Source organism: Oenanthe melanoleuca, chromosome 18 (assembly GCF_029582105.1).
Source record: "Oenanthe melanoleuca isolate GR-GAL-2019-014 chromosome 18, OMel1.0, whole genome shotgun sequence".
NCBI classification, from domain to species: domain Eukaryota; kingdom Metazoa; phylum Chordata; class Aves; order Passeriformes; family Muscicapidae; genus Oenanthe; species Oenanthe melanoleuca.
Window position 1 is genome coordinate 97,455 of NC_079351.1, and position 18,314 is coordinate 115,768.

The 18,314-nt window shown below is 41.2% G+C and overlaps 1 protein-coding gene across 1 annotated transcript in view; it reads left to right on the forward strand.

The window, feature by feature from the left end:
* FASN (fatty acid synthase) overlaps positions 1-17,414 on the forward strand; it is a 41,233-nt gene extending 23,819 nt beyond the window's left edge. The window contains exons 23-43 of the mRNA XM_056506054.1: positions 57-446; positions 2,166-2,330; positions 2,569-2,687; positions 2,792-2,946; positions 3,279-3,482; positions 4,514-4,664; positions 5,141-5,319; positions 5,861-5,980; positions 6,122-6,244; positions 7,044-7,267; positions 7,613-7,814; positions 8,873-9,024; positions 9,518-9,609; positions 9,759-9,910; positions 10,206-10,448; positions 11,944-12,132; positions 12,657-12,884; positions 13,286-13,506; positions 14,048-14,146; positions 14,272-14,523; positions 15,602-17,414. Of these exons, the coding sequence (XP_056362029.1) occupies positions 57-446; positions 2,166-2,330; positions 2,569-2,687; positions 2,792-2,946; positions 3,279-3,482; positions 4,514-4,664; positions 5,141-5,319; positions 5,861-5,980; positions 6,122-6,244; positions 7,044-7,267; positions 7,613-7,814; positions 8,873-9,024; positions 9,518-9,609; positions 9,759-9,910; positions 10,206-10,448; positions 11,944-12,132; positions 12,657-12,884; positions 13,286-13,506; positions 14,048-14,146; positions 14,272-14,523; positions 15,602-15,739 (3,798 nt within the window). The 3' untranslated portion in view covers positions 15,740-17,414. The remainder of the gene's footprint in view (positions 1-56; positions 447-2,165; positions 2,331-2,568; positions 2,688-2,791; positions 2,947-3,278; positions 3,483-4,513; positions 4,665-5,140; positions 5,320-5,860; positions 5,981-6,121; positions 6,245-7,043; positions 7,268-7,612; positions 7,815-8,872; positions 9,025-9,517; positions 9,610-9,758; positions 9,911-10,205; positions 10,449-11,943; positions 12,133-12,656; positions 12,885-13,285; positions 13,507-14,047; positions 14,147-14,271; positions 14,524-15,601) is intronic.
* The last annotated feature ends 900 nt before the right edge of the window (positions 17,415-18,314 follow it).

Sequence of the window (18,314 nt, forward strand, 5' to 3'; positions counted from 1 at the left end):
TATCACTCATGTTTTGATTTCGTTTCTCCTTTTCCTTCCCCTTCTTTTTCCCACAGGCTAATGCAGGAAGTGGACGGCTGTTCTCTCGTGTGAAAAGTATTCTGAATGCTCAGCCCCTGTTGCAGGTGGACTACATTGCCACTGACTGCATCCTGGAAAATCTTTCAGTTATTGAAACAGAGCTACAAGATGCTGGCGTTGTCTCTAGCCAGTGGGATCCATCTAGCCTTCCCTCTGGAAATCTGACCGATGCTGACCTGGTAGTATACAACTGTTCAACAACTGTTTTAGTGAATACCAGTGAAATACTCTCTAATTTGGCAGCTGCTGTGAAAGAAGGAGGGTTTGTTTTGCTACACACTCTTCTTAAGGGAGAAACTCTTGGAGAAATTGTCAGCTTCCTTACAAGCCCAGATGTGCAGCAGAAACACAGCTTCCTGAATGAGGTAAGCCTCCTAGAAGGACAGATACTTTCACCATGGATAGTCTGAGTCTTCTGCATGCAGATGCTGTGATGGTGAATGTATAGTAGGCATTGCTTGCATGCCTTTCCATTGAGGCCTTCTGCAGAAATATTTAATAAACACTTCTTCAGAAGAGAGAACTTGCGAATTACTACATATTAGGTTGAGAGAATAAACTGTAGGTTCAGTTGGGAAAGCCTTTCTTAATGCACTGAAATTCAGTTCATTGTCTTTTGTGTATCTGTCTAGTCTGTATGAGAACACTGGCCAGGACAATTCCTGTAGCATGGAAATCACGGGCTGCATTGCTGAGTGGGGTACAGCTTTGTCATTGTAATGTCACCTGAAATGCTTCGGTGTCAGAATCTCTGTCTTACTTTTGATACTACTGCTTGGAGTGGGATTTTAAAAGCTAGTTAATTTCTTCTAGCATTAAAGTGCTCCAGAAGGAAGGGTTTTCTCTTGGATTTTTCTTTCTTCCTTTCTTCCTTCCTACATTATCTGAGCCCATAATGAAATATAGTAAAATAAGCCCTGAGAAGTTGAGGAGGGAGAGAAGAGTGTCAGCAGTATATCTTCAAACCAGTATGCAGGTAAACTAATGCCAAAACTGGCAAAAGAGGAGGAGAGTGAATGGCAAGGGTAAGGCTGGAAACTGGGGCATCATCTTCTCATGGTAGCTGTTAGACCAAGCAGTAATGGAAAAATGCACCTCTACAGTGCTTATCTATTTTTTCCTGATTTGAGGACATGTAGCCTCTCAGCTCTCCTCTTTTAGAATAAGAAGAAAGTAGCACTTCTAAGAGTTTTGAGTTTTGTTTATAATTCTCGGGTTGGATAGTTGGATTTTGAATTTTGCAGTTACACAAATTCTAACCCTTCACTTCCTGCAGACATTTTTCAAGGGGATTTAGAAGAAATATTAGGTTCTTTGCTTCATCTTTCCCAATAAAGAGGGGGATAAAGGGAAGACACAGAGATGCTACTGGCACTGATAACAAAAAACATAGATCTGTCATTAGTATCAGTAGCTTGGTATTAGCAAATCCCTGGGAGAAGATACATGTCAGTTGAGTGCACCTTCTCTGAAGGAAATTATTCAAGTCAGGCAAGAGTGTGCATGACTTGATATAGTTCTCAAAGTTTTCTAGATATAGACACTGTCCCTGGCCCTTGATATAAGTGATCACTATAAAAACCTTCTGCTCGTCTGTGCTTGGCATATGAAAAACAAATGGATGCTTTTCTGAGAGCCTGCAGTCATCTGTTTTTCATTCAGAGAGTAGATCCTTAAGTGTTTCTGGATATGCCATACATGTATTTTCATTCTTTTAGTTTTCTGAAATGCCTTTTCAGTGTCACTTAAGACATATGGGTGCTTCTCCCCTTGCTTCTCTTCATCTCTGTGCAAACAGGACTTATGTGGCATAGGGTAGATACATTCAAATACCCTATGAAATTTGATGGCATGATCACTGCTCAGTGACCTGCTAGTATGCTGAGACTGGTTCCCTAACCAGGACTTTGAGATACTCTTACTCCCACTTTTGGAAGATCTTTTAGGGAAGAAGGAGTAGTCTAGAAGTGGATAAAACAGTCTTATGTTAACCAAAAATGTATTTCTACTGATACAAGTCAGAGCAAGTTTTCAAGAAAAGTTGACTTCTGACTGTTAATTTATTGCTTTGCCTGATTTGACAGGCACAGTGGGAGGACTTTTTCAGCAAAGCTTCATTGAATCTTGTCGCCATGAAGAAGTCATTCTTTGGCTCAGTTATTTTCCTGTGCCGTCGGCAAGCCCCTGTTAAAACACCCATTTTTCTGCCAGTAGATGAGACGAACTATAAGTGGGTTGAATCCTTAAAGGTGAGAATTCCTGTGTTCTAGGTATCTGAATTTCCAAATCATTATACTTTCTAGGTGAGATACTTTGAAGATTTAAAAAGAAGAATGTGTGTGTGTGTGTGTGTGTGTGTGTGTGTGTGTGTGTGTGTGTGTGTGTTCAGTTACTTTTAATAAAATAGAAGTTATTAATCTCTGCCAAGAATATGAGGGCTATTTTCTTCGTGGTTCCTGGTAAAAAAGTTTCGGGTTTGTCCTGTAGGAGGTCTTGGCTGACCCATCAGAGAAGCCTGTGTGGTTGACTGCCACCAGTTGTGCGAACTCTGGAATTTTGGGAATGGTGAATTGCCTTCGCCTTGAAGCAGAAGGCCACCGGATCAGGTATGTAAGCATGCCCTTGGGCCACGTTTGGCAGATGAAATATTTGTGTTAGCTTCTTCTCAGGCCTATAGCAAAACAAACAAAATGACAACTCTTCTCTCCAGGTGTGTGTTCATTTCCAACTTGAACCCTTCATCTGCTGTCCCACCCACAAGTCTTTCTTCCCTGGAGATGCAGAAGATTGTTCAGAAGGACCTGGTGATGAATGTGTATCGTGACGGAAAGTGGGGCTCCTTCAGGCACCTCCCATTGCAGCAAGGTACAGCCTTTGAGAGCTGAGGATCACTTGCAAGGCCTTGAATCTGAATGAACTTTGAATAGAAAATGAGTAGCTATTGCTCTTACAGTTACCTTTTATTATTATTTTTAGTAAACAATTTTGAATTCTGCTCCAGTTCAAAGTGAACAGTAGCACACTGTGGTGCCAGGAGGAAGGACAAGCTGTGTAGGGTACCAGTAGTATTGCAAAGCAAGAAAGGGCTCTCTGGATAGCAAATGGAGGAGGTAGAAATTGCACAATGAATTGACTTGTTTTGGAAGGTACGTACCTTTGTTAATGTGTGTAAGTTCTTATTGTTCCTTCTTCCGCAGCACAACCTCAGGAACTGACAGAATATGCCTATGTAAATGTGCTGACTCGTGGAGATCTCTCGTCTCTTCGCTGGATTGTCTCCCCACTTCGACACTTCCACACAACTGATCCTAATGTTTTACTCTGCAAAGTCTATTATGCATCTCTCAACTTCCGGGACATTATGCTGGCTACGGGGAAGCTTTCTCCAGATGCTATCCCTGGTGTGTTACATTAGAAGGAAATGTACTTATGTATTGTTCTAGAATTAATCTCTCGATTATTAGTTATGCACTGGCTAGATTGTATGCCAGAAAGCATGCTTTTGAGAAGGAGGTGCAGCCCTGCTGCAGGACTGTACACCAAAAGTTCCCAACCATACTTCCAGTTATGGTTGCATTTTTTTTTTTGTATGGCACAATTAGCATACCATGCTGTGAGAAATGTTGCTTGCTGCATTGCATAGATACCAAGCGTGAGTTAAAACAAGTTGAAGGAGGCTCCAGAGATGAGCATGGTAAATACGAAGGTGAGAATGTTGAAGTTTCATCTGCCATGTTGTTGGACTTGCTTGGATTTCAGGGAAGAAAAATGCACAATGAAGTAGTTGCCTGTTTACAAAATGGAAGTGGTTTTATCTTGCTTCATAGCAAGTTAAGAATTAATGTAATGTCTGTGAAATGGTTTTAAAGTATGTATTTAAAAGAGAGGAGGTGGAACATGTAAAAATTTAGTGATTTGAGTAAGGCTGGGTTCCCCTTCATGACTCAACCACCTGGCGTAATGGAAGGTGCCCCTGCCCATGGCAAAAGGCTGGAAGTAGATGATCTTTGAGGTCCCTTCCAACACAAACCATTCTGTGATTCTGGCATAAGTGTCTGCCTAAAATGTGACTTAGCAAAAATTCATATTTCACAGTATATTTTTGCAGTGATCATCATTTCTAGTTTATGTATCATTCTTTTTCTGAGGGACAGAATTGCCTCTAAAACAAAATGTTCTCATGAAATCTCTCAGATAAATCTGGAAACTAAAGCAATATCATCAAGGATAAATACTTCAGATTTAATGAGACCAAGTCCTTTTCCGCTACACTTGGAGTGACAACTCCAACTTATGAACTGTGTACAGAATAGACAAATCCCAGCACTCTTCTTGTCTGTGGGGTTTAGATTCTCAGGGACTGCTGCTGTAGTAAAGAAATTTTTGAAGAGAATTTATTTTTTTTTAATGAAAGGTGTTGATGTTCTTTCAGGTAACTGGGCTTTGCAGCAATGTATGCTGGGCATGGAGTTCTCAGGACGGGACCTGGCTGGGAGAAGAGTGATGGGATTGCTGCCAGCAAAGGGGCTGGCCACAGTGGTAGACTGTGAAAAGAAGTTTCTTTGGGAGGTGCCTGAAAACTGGTAGGTCAGCTTCTCTTGCTGGTTAAGATTTGCCTTCCTGCCTGAGGGTGATGACAGCCCCGATCAAACCTGAGTGCTCTGCACAATGGGTACATTCCCCTCTGGGAAATATTAATAGGGCTGTAGTGTCCCAAGCAACTGTAGCATTTTGGATTAGATTCATGACAGGATTTCAGCACTAGTTTTTGTACAGTGGCTTGCACAAGGTTTTTATCTTTTTATGGGCTCTTAGCTTCACATGTTTCAGTATACACTGGGATATCAGTGTTGCTTATGTTACTGGTTAAAATATTTTTGCAGAATGATGAAACTTGCCTGTGCTTGGCTGTGGTAGTCTGCTGTATGATTGACAACCACCTATACTTTCTTATCTATCTCAGCAATGGAACCTTTCTATGGCAGAAAAGCAAATTTCATCATGACAATCTAGTAGTCTTTCCAAAGGCTAAAGATACCTCTTCCACTTTGCTCCTTAGGACTCTAGAAGAAGCAGCTTCAGTGCCTGTGGTTTATGCCACTGCTTATTATGCTTTGGTGGTTCGAGGTGGTATGAAGAAGGGTGAGAGTATCCTTATTCACTCTGGCTCAGGAGGTGTGGGCCAAGCAGCCATTGCCATTGCCCTGAGCATGGGCTGCCGTGTCTTTGCTACTGTGGGTGAGTACTGAGGGCCCAAAGTCATGGGGAGAAATAGATTATAGCTAATAATAAATAGAGGAAGCATGTGTGTGCACACATATATAAGTATACCTATTTAGATATATATCTATTTCCCCCCAATATGATCTGCTGTAGCTTTGATCTAGTTTCCAGGCTGAGACAAGGTTACATGTTGAATACAGCTACTGACTCTGTGCTTGGAAATTCTACAGCACAGTCAAATTTATCTGTCTTTGTACACTATATAATCAAAAGTATGGAAGAAGATCATGGCTTCCTCATTTTTAATTTAGTAATATGAATCCAGTGCCTGTCCATTGAAAGACTCTGGTCTATTTCTGGTCCTTGTTCTATCTCATAAATGAGCAATAGCACACAGACAGCCTTTCTCCTAAAGTCTGACATCTTGAGAGACTGAAAGCTTAGTGGTGGCTTCTCAGACTTACAGTTCTTGGTGGAAAGATGTACAGTGGAAAATGGGCTATTTCATCATAAAAATAAAATTAGTGACATCTTTCAACCTGTCTTCTGCTTCCAGGTTCCACTGAGAAACGTAAGTATCTCCAAGCAAGATTCCCACAGCTAGATGCTAATAGCTTTTCCAGCTCCAGAGATACTACCTTTGAGCAACATATACTTCGAGCTACTAATGGAAAAGGTGAAGTTCAAGAAATATTTTTCCTGTTTTTGTCAGCTAAGCCACATTATGCAGTTGTGCATTCTAAAGACAATATGAGTTGCTAGAAGACAGGGTTAGGCTCTCGGCAGAGTTAAGTTTGTGCTTTTCCTTTCGTTGCAGGTGTCAACCTCGTGTTAAATTCCTTGGCAGAGGAGAAGCTCCAAGCCAGTTTGCGTTGTCTTGCTCGACATGGGCGCTTCTTGGAAATAGGCAAATTTGATCTGTCTAACAACAGTCAACTTGGTAAGATGGGGCACCAAGAAATACCTCTCACTAGGTTTTAGCTGCTCACCAGCACCCTCAGGTCGTTTTCTGCAGGACAGCTCTCCAGCCTCCCCAAAATTTACCACTTGCGTGTGGTATCACTTGGTCTCAGGTGCACAATTGGCATTTGTTAAATTTTATATCACTGATGATTGCCCAGTGTTCAGTCTATCCAGACCCTTCTGCAAGGCCTCTTGTCCCTCAAGGCAACAACATCTACCAGTTTTGAAGGCACAGGTCAAGCTAACCCTGGATTTCTCTTGGATGGGAAAAATTTTTTGAACATTATATGTGTTAGTGAAATGCAATGTACAGCAATGTTCTCCTGTTGTAGAAGGATTGCATATAGCATCAAAAGCCTGCTTCCTTATTCTAATTAAATTTCAAAAGATCCTATTGTATTGGAAAGCCTTGCTATGAGGAAGAGTCTCCTATGGAGATAGACATGATGTATGTAGAATTCTAGCTCCCCTGTGACTCTTAACTCAGCTGTTACCAGACAAAAAAAAAGTCCTTTTTTATATCATGATGTAGCTTGTCCTCTCAACACACAATTTTTTGGAGTGCAGTTTCTGTGAAACTGGTCTGCTTGCAAGAGAGCAATGTAGTGTTATGTGTTGGAGAGTATATGCAAGAATGAGTTTGGAAAATGCAGAGTTCAAGCATCCAACTGCTTTACTCCTGTGATCTGCCCAGAAATGTTTCTGAAGCAGAAAATGGATAGGCTCCATTTTGAAATGTCAGCAGCATCAAGTCATAACCAAGTTGCTTTTTCTAGGAATGTCTCTCTTCCTCAAGAATGTGGCATTTCATGGGATCCTACTAGACTCAATATTCGATGAGGGAAACCAAGAGTGGGAAGTAGTATCAGAGTTGTTGAAGAAAGGCATAAGAGATGGTGTAGTAAAGCCCCTGAAGAGTACAGTCTTCAACAAAGAAGAGGTAGAAGCTGCCTTCAGATTCATGGCACAAGGAAAACATATTGGCAAAGTTATGATCAAGGTAATGAGAATGATTTTGATTCTCTGTGTCTAGCCATCCTCTAGTGACTGTTGGATATTGTGGTATATTTTGGGTTGAAGTTCTATGAGTAGGGCAGCACAGGGTCAGTTTTTACTGCTGACACTGTCACAGTTCTAACTGTCAAGTCTGGCACTGGTTCTACAAGATTCATTCCCATTGACTGGAGAAGCATAGCATGGAAAGATAAGAAATGCATTATGTATCTGATTATCTGATTGTAACTACATTGTAACTACCTTTTTGTGTGTGTATGTTGTTTCTGCTTGGTTTTTGGTTTTTATTTGTTTGTTTTGTTTTGTTTTTCTCTTTTTTTTGTGAGGGAAGGTTCAAGAAGAGGAAAAGGAGTATCCTTTAAGAAAGTCTGAACCAGTTAAAATCTCTGCAATCTCCCGCACCTCCTGTCCACCTACCAAGTCTTACATCATCACAGGGGGCCTAGGAGGATTTGGGCTGGAGCTGGCACAGTGGCTAGTTGAGAGAGGAGCACAGAAAATTATACTGACATCTCGTTCTGGCATACGAACTGGTAAGCAAAAATTGTAAGGGAACAGGGAACATGACTGCCTTTCAACAGATCTCGGTTTGTAGTTTCCTCAGTTTTTCAGTATCCTATTGGTGACTAATAATGTCTTGATCTCTTTTCATTCCTTTCCTGTATTATCTCACTTCAAGCTGTTGTCTCCTTTATTGTAAAAGAGGAACTGTCTTTTAGCTTGACCTTTTTTTCTAACTACTACTTTCCCCCTTTCATGCTTCCTAATTCTATCAAGCCAATTTCTCCCTTATACTGAGTTTTTTCTGTAGCCTTTCTTTTACCTTTATGCCCTCTGCAAAGTGTGGCTACCTCACTGACTTGTCCACTGGCTGTAGCATGTTAGATCACATGCCACAAGGAGGGGCCTAAACAGTCCTTGTTAAAGATACTTTGTCCCTCAAGGTACATGTGTGGATGCTCACTCTTGCTCCTTAGATAGCTCATTTGTAAAGATGGACCTTGCTGTCTGATAGCATCCATAAACATTTTTACTCAGATTTAAGGCATTAGTTTGATTACAGTGGCAGCATTGAGATTTATCAGCTGTAGTCTTCATTATTTCCTCATACAAATTCAGTCATAACACAGCTTCTCTCTGTCTCTACAAGTTCCTTTTCTCTTTTGGCAAGTTCACAATCACACCACTTACGTGTACAAATACATAGGTCAACTACTACTTTTCAAGATCTGTCTGTGCTCCTATAATCTGTTGCTTTGCTCTAATCTAGCCAATTTTCCCAGTCTCAGTACCCAAATTTTTGTTCAGTTGTCTTCACAGTTGTAGTTTTCCTTCCTTTCCCCTACCACTACCCCAGCCCTTAGTTTCTCCCAATGCTGTTCTCCACTTTGTCTGTTTAGAATTTCTGAAATTCAAATGATTTGTAGCTACTGTTCAGATTTTGTCCAATTTTTATCTTGTAGCTGAATCAGGAATAACTTAGCTGAACTTACTGTTCAGTCCCTATCTAGTCAGAAAAGCATAAAGTTTAACCAAAGCCTTATGGTTGGGATTCTTCATCCCAGGCACTGTCCACCTTTATTTTTTCTAGGCTACCAGGCTAAACGTGTTGAAGAGTGGAAGGCACTGGGAATCAAAGTGCTGGTATCTACCAGTGATATTGGAACACTAGAAGGAACACAGCTATTGATAGAAGAAGCTTTGCAGCTTGGACCAGTTGGAGGCATCTTTAATTTGGCTGTGGTAAGTGACAAAAATGCTCAGGACTTGTAAGAAACAGCATCCATTCACATGACTTTTTTTACTAAAGGCAGTCAGGCCTTAGTAAGAGACCTTAGTTAAGGTCTCTGTGTTTCAAAGGACACCATGCTTTGGTCTTACCTGGTGACTAAAGGGTCTGTTCCCTTGATGTGAGAAGCAACAGTATTTGGCGAGTGAGCTCAGTTCTGTGGTAAGACAAATGTTGCCCTAGCCTGTGGACAAGAACAATCCCATGCAGAACTTGTCAGAATTTCTGCAGTGTCAATACAGAAAAGATACTGAAAAAAGCAGACTTGGCAAAAGCCATGTTGTCATATTTTGGGATATTCAGGATATGTCTGTATTGCAAAGTTACAAAAATACATTGTGTAGCAATATCCTCTCATATATCAAGCCATGTGGCATATTTACACAGAGAAACTGGAGATCATGAAAATACACTTCCTTTTTTAATCCCGCTCTCCACTCCCCACAGGTCCTTAGAGATGGCATGATTGAAAATCAGACCCCAGAACTATTCTTGGAGGTCAACAAGCCAAAGTATTCAGGCACCCTTCATTTGGATTGGTAAGTGTTTGTAGAAGGGACAAACAAGAACTGCTTTTAAAGTTACGGAACTGATCCAACTTTGTTATTTTAGTCTTGCACTAGCCTTCAATAATAATACAATTGGCAGGTTTTTCTGATGGGGTTTCTCTCTTCTGCTGTGCTCCAAGGGTGACTCGTAAGAAGTGTCCGGACCTGGACTATTTTGTTGTGTTCTCCTCTGTAAGCTGTGGAAGAGGAAATGCCGGGCAAAGTAATTACGGCTTTGCCAATTCTACCATGGAGCGTATCTGTGAGCAGCGACATCATGATGGGCTCCCAGGTGAGATGACTCCTTGCATAGTATAAACTATCTTGCCGAACATCCAGATGAGGACCAGCTCACCAGAAACCTGTGTGCTTATCTGGAGTGATAAAGTATATTGTAGGTTGTTTTCTGCTCTGTTACCCTATGTTACCCTGAGTCATTCATGTGTGAATGAATACTGAGCATTTATCAGTACAAAGGAAATGCAGGCCTTAGCATAGCATGTTATTAATTCTCTTTTTTATTAACTCCTGTTGCTGCCATGTGCTTTAGTTAGCTGCTTAGTGTGTTCTTCTAATTTCTTCTCTAGGCTTGGCAATCCAGTGGGGAGCCATTGGTGATGTGGGCATCTTGATGAAGACAATGGGAAACAAAGACATTGTGGTGGGGGGAACGATTCCCCAACAAATGAGTTCATGCCTGGAGGTACTCGATGTCTTCCTGAATCAGCCTCATCCTGTCACATCCAGTTTTGTCCTAGCAGAGAAGGTCTCAGTGAAAGCTGAAGGAGGCAGTCAGCGGGATCTTGTAGAAGCTGTTGCTCACATCCTGGGTGAGTGCTGTCACTCAAGCACTACTGGATGGTGCCTACTCTCATTACTTTTGGAAAGCAGTGGTGCAATTTAGGTGCTCTGTTCAGCATCTCTTCCTTATATTCTGTGATGTGGAAATGTTGCTGTTGTGAAACTGTTTGCCTTTTTTTTTTCCCTTTTCACTGCTCCTTCTCTCAAATAATGACTGTTTCTTGTATGGGTTTTTCTCTGTTACTGCGTTTACGTAGATGCACATATATACTCCAGTATCTTGGGTTTTATTTAGAGTGAATTGGTTCCTTTCTCCAAATGGAGAATCAATCAACAGGAACAGGTCTCGAGCAAAATTCTGGGACAGCACATAAGACAGCAAATACATAACTAACTTTATGAGTACTATTCCAGCTTTCAAACATTCACCTTAGTATGTCCCTATGCCACAAAAAGCAGCTTTTCTCTACTTGTTGCTTAACTGGTAGCGTATTCGCTTACCAGCTCTGTCATCCCATGTGAACATCTAGTAACCATAGCTTAACTATGCATAGCAAGTGCCACGTCCTTCTGTCTGTCTTGAATCTTTCTTTTACCATTGTGTCTCTTACTTTTGTGTTGGTAGTGAATAATTGCTGCTAAGTCTACTATGTCCCATTCAATTGTCTCTTTTGCAGACAGAACTGTCTCTTGATCCTTTGTTTTCTACCAAAAAAGGTACTGATAAATGAAAGACAGTCTCCTGAGTGTTACTTAAGGCTTGTGTGCAACTCACTGACAACAAATCTGATCTCTTAGAGCAGATGTGACTTTTAGAAGCGATAGGTCTGGGAAACCGCACCAGCTATAGGGTTAGTTTGGAAGAGATGAAAGCAGTAAAGGGAGGAGCTGGTAATGAAGCCTGATAGTGGGAAGGGTGGCAACATGGGGCAACACGAGGTGGAGGGGACAAAGAGCTGCAGATGCAGGTGTTATTAGGAGAGGCCTTTGACAGGTAAGAAATGGGTGAGAGATTGAACAGTGTGAAAACTGAAGGGGAAAGGCAAATGAAGCCTGAATGCATCACCTCCTTCTCCCATGTCATAGACATCAAGTGTTGCAGTCAACCAGCTCTGACACTGATAACTTTCATCTTATTTTAGCTGAGGATTAGTTGTATTAGGTCTGGGACTGCAGTTTCAGTTAGAGCCTCCAGTGTGTGGAATCTGTCTAGCTGACTGTTCAGTACTTGATCTAGAGCTGATGTGAAAATATTCACAGCCATTTAGTTGAGACTGATGTATCCCCTGTCATAAATCTGTGCATATTTAATATGTACTCAAAATACTAGATCCAATATGACAAGGTGGGGGTTGTAGAAGAGGTGATTTATAAAATTACTAGATGATCCTGGAAGGTAAACTACAGGTCTACAGCTGCAGTTTATTGAGATTTTAGGAGATAGAAGAAAGTGGAGAAGGCTGCTAGAGAGGCCTAGAGCTGAAAAGAAATTGGCCTTTTGCTAGTATGCTCTTTTGTTCTCAGGGGTCCGTGATGTGAGTAGTCTGAATGCTGAGAGTTCTTTGGCTGACTTGGGCTTGGATTCCTTGATGGGTGTGGAGGTGCGCCAGACACTGGAGAGAGACTATGACATCGTTATGACCATGAGAGAAATCCGGCTCCTTACGATCAACAAACTGCGGGAACTTTCTTCCAAGTCCAGGACAGCAGAGGGTAGAGTGCCTGGATTAGGGTTGCCACAGTCAACCTGAGACCAAATAATTAAGCTTCCAATCTGTTGCTTTCACCTTTAGTGACATAAACCTCTGTCAGATCATGAAATAAAGTTATAATTGAACAGCTTTTAAGTGACATGTCACAGAAGTGTATTGCCCACTAGGACAGGCCCATCATTTCTGGGGGCAGGGTGCACGAGCATGGCAAGGGTGAAATCTGCTTTCTTGCTTGGCTAGAGGCATGAGTACTGTTATGCAGCTATGCGTGGGATGCAATTTGAGACCTTTTACTTGTCTGGGGAATTATCAATGTAATGTCATGCTTACAGAAAGCTAAAAGCATATGCAGTTGCTACAGAGCAACTGACAGTGGGAAGATCTCTGTATCTATGACCTGATGATGTAGTGAGGCAACAGGCTAATCTAGGGCAGCCCTAGCCCTGAGTCCTTTAGGACTCTGGCTACATGACCAAGACTGACCCTGAAGCTAATTGTGTTTGTCTGGTGTGCTTTCCTTCAAAGAGCTGAAGTCATCCCCACTGATGAAGACAGGCCCAGGCAAACCTCCAAAACTAGATTTGAACAACTTACTGGTGAACCCAGAAGGGCCAACAATCACTCGTCTCAATGATGTTCAGAGCATGGAGCGCCCTCTTTTCCTTGTTCACCCCATTGAAGGATCCATTGCCGTTTTCTACACTCTGGCCTCCAGACTTCACATGCCCTGCTATGGGCTCCAGTGCACAAAAGGTATCTCAGGTCTTCAGCATCTTGAATTTGCAAACATAACATTTTGAACTGCAGTTGCTTTTAGAGAGGGCTTTGTTTCTAGACTATTAAACTTGAAGGAACAAGTATCAGGCCTATTAGTGCAGAGGGTCAAGTCAAACATCCCCAGTATCAAGAGGAATAATAGATTAAATTGAAGGGTTTATGTATGCAAAAGTCAAAGCGTCCTGTTCAACCTGTCCTTAGAAAGCAGAAATATTGCTATTACTTGTCCTAACTGTAAGTTGTTAACCATAATTTAATAATTTACCTGCAAAGTAACCTGGATGTTTCCAACAGGATTGTTTCTGACTGCATGAAAACATAATTTGTCTCTGCCAGTGTCTTTTCACCAGTCTTGCTAACTCACTTCTATGTTCTAGCCGCTCCTTTGGACAGTATCCAAAGCCTGGCAGCCTATTACATTGATTGCATGAAGCAGATACAGCCTGAAGGACCTTATCGCATTGCTGGATACTCTTTTGGTGCCTGTGTAGCCTTTGAAATGTGTTCCCAGCTGCAAGCACAACAAAATGCTTCCCATGCACTCAACAGTTTATTCCTTTTTGATGGGTCTCATTCCTTTGTGGCAGCATATACCCAGGTAAGGGGCACAAAGAGAATCTTCTTTCTGGGGACCATCCTCTCTCATCAGGGCTCATCTTTCTCAAAGCTTACTATTCTAGATATGACCAGTGTGATGAAAAGTTGACAGACTTTTATTCATAGGCATTTTGGAAGACAGCTGTAGACAGTGGATGGTTGGAGATGGCTGAAGGGTAGAAGTACGTGAGAGGTGGTCATGGTTAAATGACAGGAGTTCAGGCACAAATGCTGCTCTTGCTATGATAAATCATAATGTTAGTGTGACTTCTGGAAGATCCTTGTGCCTGCAAGTCACGATGCTTTTGTAGTGGTATGAGGAAACCTTACTTAAGGCTTCCTTTTCATTTTCATTGTACTTTAGAGAATACTAGGCTCTTGGCAGTTGCCACCTGTGGATTTGCTTTCTGATCTGTCCTGAAAAGATTTCCCCCCTTCATTTTTTTCACAGTTCACATCTTTGGTTCTACAATTGTTTTTATCTAACTTTTAACATCAGGCTAATCCCTTTCACGTTCACTTTGTATTCTTGTCTGCTCCAGAGCTACAGAGCCAAACTGACCCAAGGAAATGAGGCTGCCCTGGAGACTGAAGCATTGTGTGCCTTTGTTCAGCAATTTACAGGCACTGAATACAATAAGGTACCATTTCTTATTTTCAAGATCCATATGTCTTGATACTGCACAGGAGGGTGTATATTTTTCTGTTTAATGGAGATGGATTCTTAGCTATTGAGACTAATGTGAAAAAATGTTAATATTTTCAGCTGCTGGAGGTTCTTCTGCCCCTCAAAGATCTGGAGGCTCGTGTGAATGCTGCTGTAGACCTAATAACTGAGATTCATACAAACATCAATCGTGAAGCACTCAGCTTTGCTGCTACTTCATTTTACCATAAGCTGAAGGCTGCTGACAAGTATATACCAGACTCCAAGTATCATGGGAACGTGACACTGATGCGGGCAAAGTCTCACAATGAATACGAGGAAGGTCTAGGTAGAGACTATAAACTCTCAGAGGTCAGTCTCAGGCCTACTGGTGACTGTTGAGTTTTCTTATATCTGGGGAAGCCAAAGGAAATCATGGGAAATCATCCTTACTGAGAAAAAAAGGGCAAAACTAGCCTTAAAGAAATGTTCGTCGTGCTCTAGCAAGAATTAGAAGTCTGCAAAAGCAAATAAATTTATTGGTTCCAGGCATTTTCTGTGGGTAGCAAGGGTCAGAAAGTCATGCCAGGACACCTATATGTAGGATGAATTTTCTATAACTGATTCTTGCAGCTCTGTAGAATCACTTCAGGTAATAACAATGTTAAGAGAGTGGCTTTCAGCCTCTTTTTACTGTAGACACTGAAGTTAATTCACTGAATGAGGGCAGCCTTCTGAAGAGCAAGTGTCAGACTTATGATAATAAAGGCAGCTTTTTCTCTTTTTATCACTTAGAAGCTAGTAGTTAGAAGTGGGTTTCTTGGCTAAAAAAGGTTGGGGTTTGGCCCGTAGTCCAGATTAGGTCACTGTTCTTTAGCCCCTGCTCACATAAAAGGCTTAAGTTGGTGCAAATACCAGAGAAAAGGAAGTGATTTTCAGAATTCTCTTCCTACTTCTGGCATCTCCTATCCTTTCAGATGTCCAATTTAGTCATTATTAATTCTAGGCTAACTTCTGTGTTATTGGAGCTACATGATGACCTTAAAGGAGGATTTCTGGTGGTGGGAGAAAGGTGGTGAGGAAGGTGGGGGGTGTTTATTTGGTTTACTTAAGGGCTTGGAAGTAGCTACTTTATCATTCATTCTTTGATATTGTAGGTAAATTACTCTTTTGGTACTAGGTTGGTTAACTTCTAGCCCAGCTTATATTTGAGCGGATCACCTGTCAGGCAGTCACACTATTGTGCTTTAAAACACTGGTTCCAAACAGTGCCCCACAACTGATCTGTGAAAATGTGTCAGAGTAAAACTGGAGCTGTTTTTAACTGAGGTTGGTAGAGACAGTGGTCTAAATTATGAGTAACTTAGAAGACTAAGAAACTCGAAGTGGCTGGGTGACCAGCTAGTTTTATATTGAGAATGAAAAGTTTTTCTTTTTTGTACTTACACAGGTATGCGATGGGAAAGTGTCTGTCCATGTCATTGAAGGGGATCACCGCACCTTGCTGGAGGGAGATGGTGTTGAGTCAATTATTGGGATCATCCACAGCTCACTGGCAGAGCCACGTGTCAGTGTCAGAGAGGGTTAACTTCTGGTTCCTCACTGTCAGTGATGAATAAAATGCCAACAACATTCCTAGTTATGACAGGCCCCAAGGAACTCTTCCTGTTCAACATCTCATTGCTCTGCTGCCAGAACTGGGAAGTCCAGCTGGACTCAACTGGTCTTTTTCTGTCTCTTTCTTGCTTATCTTTTCCTTTTCCAACATTTATGGGTTCTATCTCCTTCCTTCCCTATGGCTGTTTTTCCCCCTAGTCTTCCCTGTCCATGTTAACTGTAATGCTGTGACTGTCACTGTGCACTACAGTGAGGGTTCCCCACAGATGGTTGCTTTCTACACCCTTGGCAGTATAAAAAAAAAACAAATTTAGGAGTAGATTTCTTGTGCTTTTATTGTTTTTGTCTTAACAGTATTCCAAAGGGTATGTGATAGCACTTGTTGACCAAGCCTAGTGAACAGGGAGAGGAGAGGAGCTGCAGCTGATTTTGGAGATACTTTTTATCTGTGAAGAATCTGTCTGCAGTTTAGGTTGGGAAGAGAATTCCATTGAGGGTTTTGTAACTATTTTTTTTAATTTGCTATATTCTAAGTATTTATTGTGTCAAACCAGAGACTTCTTACTTGGTTTTAATTTATCGTGGGTTACAGGAGCGAATAAACATCCCTTTTTAGAGGGGAAGGTCTGTTCTACAAGGGAAAGTTGCCCATCTTTGAAATAATCTAGTTTCTTGTTGTTTTGTTGTTGGTTTGTTTTTTTTCTTTCTTTCTCTCTCCTACTGCCCTGCCCTTTTCAGAAAGGAAAAGGTAGAAGGAAGGATTCTTGCCATCATGTACTCTTCAGAGGAGAGAGGAGTCTTGGGGGAAGGGTGGATGGTTTGACAGATGCTGCTGTATTGAACAGCCGTAACTTGGGCATGATAAAAACAGGCAAAGCTGGCCCTAGGCAAGTACTTTGTTTATATTTTTGCAGGGTTCTGTGGCCCGCTCTATCAGAACCTCAGTAAAGCATTAAGATTATTGCTTTACTTTATTCCCTCTCACCTCCAGTCTTGCCACCCAATGAAAAAATTGGAATGGGGGGGACAGGGAATAGAATTCCTTAACAATAATTGAACAAATCCTCCCATTCCTGCTCTCCCATAATCAAAGCTCAGGAAAACACATGAATATCTAACCCAAAGCCCCTGTATATTTTATTTAGCTCAGGGCTTGTATAAGCCTTGTGTATTCATTTTCCTTTCAGAAATGAGACTGGAAGTCCCACATAAGTTAGCTAAGTAATCAGTTTGATGGTCTGATTTTTAAAATACAGTAGTACCTTTTTAAAGGAAATTTGCATAAAATTCAATCGAAAAATTTCTTGCCTTTGCTATGCTGGATCTGTCCTTTCCGAAATCAGTAAATCCTTGTTACACTTATGATACAGAGGAGACCTGGGTAGCAACAAAGCACCAACTAGGAGGAGCTCTTGTGCTTCTCAGAACTGCTGTAAGCCCGCGGTTCTCTCCATCCCCCAGTGAAGTATTCTGGTAGTACAGGAGCATTCCAGTGACAGGAACAGATGGCTCTTCACTGCAGGTTCTGACCTAGTGTCTTCTGCTTGTACCACCCTCTGTTGATAGTGGCTGGGTTAACTGATTTTAGTTTTATAAAGTATTTCTTTTGTGAAATATGAAATAAAACAACATAATGTCATCTTAAACCATTCTGAAATGTCTTGTTCTTTTTTTTTTTTTTTTTTTTAATTAATACTTTTTGGTCTGAAGAGTGTATTTTTAGCTTTTCTAGTATTAAACAGAATTCATCACTGGCTGGCTTTTGAATTATTTCTACTGTCATTTCTTAATCCCATGTTTCACCTGTAATCTCTCACTTCTTGGTATAAAGCAAAAACTTCTGCTAACATATTTGATTTGTAGTCTGTAGAAATAATAATAATAATAATAATAATAATAATAATAATAATAATAATGAAGTCTTAGCATTCTGAAGCATGGCTTCTTGTTGCCATGATTTTGGTACTTTAGATACAACCAATTTACAACCATAATATTGAAGTGGAAACTTTTAGATGGGCTTTTATTTGCAGTATTGGACAAGTCATTAATACTCCTGCCCCAATTTTCCCATCTGTAAAATGGGACAATAGCATCTCCCTCAGGGTCTCTCTGAGGATTAGATAGGCAATGGGTATAAATGCTCTGAAGTTTTAAGTCTGTTGTCTTAAGTGTTAGACAGTAACAGAAGGAGTGTGTGTGATGTGTGAGGGGTAGTGGGTACTGAGACTGGAGTGGCTGTGTGAGCTGTGTGCATAGACCATGGGACTGCATTACATGTACTGCACACTGCCCCTGCACCTACTGCCATTGGGTGCTACATGAGACAGAACAAATGAGGACTAGTTGGTTTGGTTTAACTACTGGCAGTTGTAGTGAGCCTGGAAAGAAGGTGAAAGAATCCTGCTTGTGTTGGTTATATTTAAAACTGGAAAGAATAAAAAAGGATTAAACGTAAAGCAAACAGGCAAAACAGTGCTGTGCTAAAGTGTTTAACTTGTGAATGGGCTGTGTGGAAGGAGCAAGGATTAATGCTGTCCCATCTG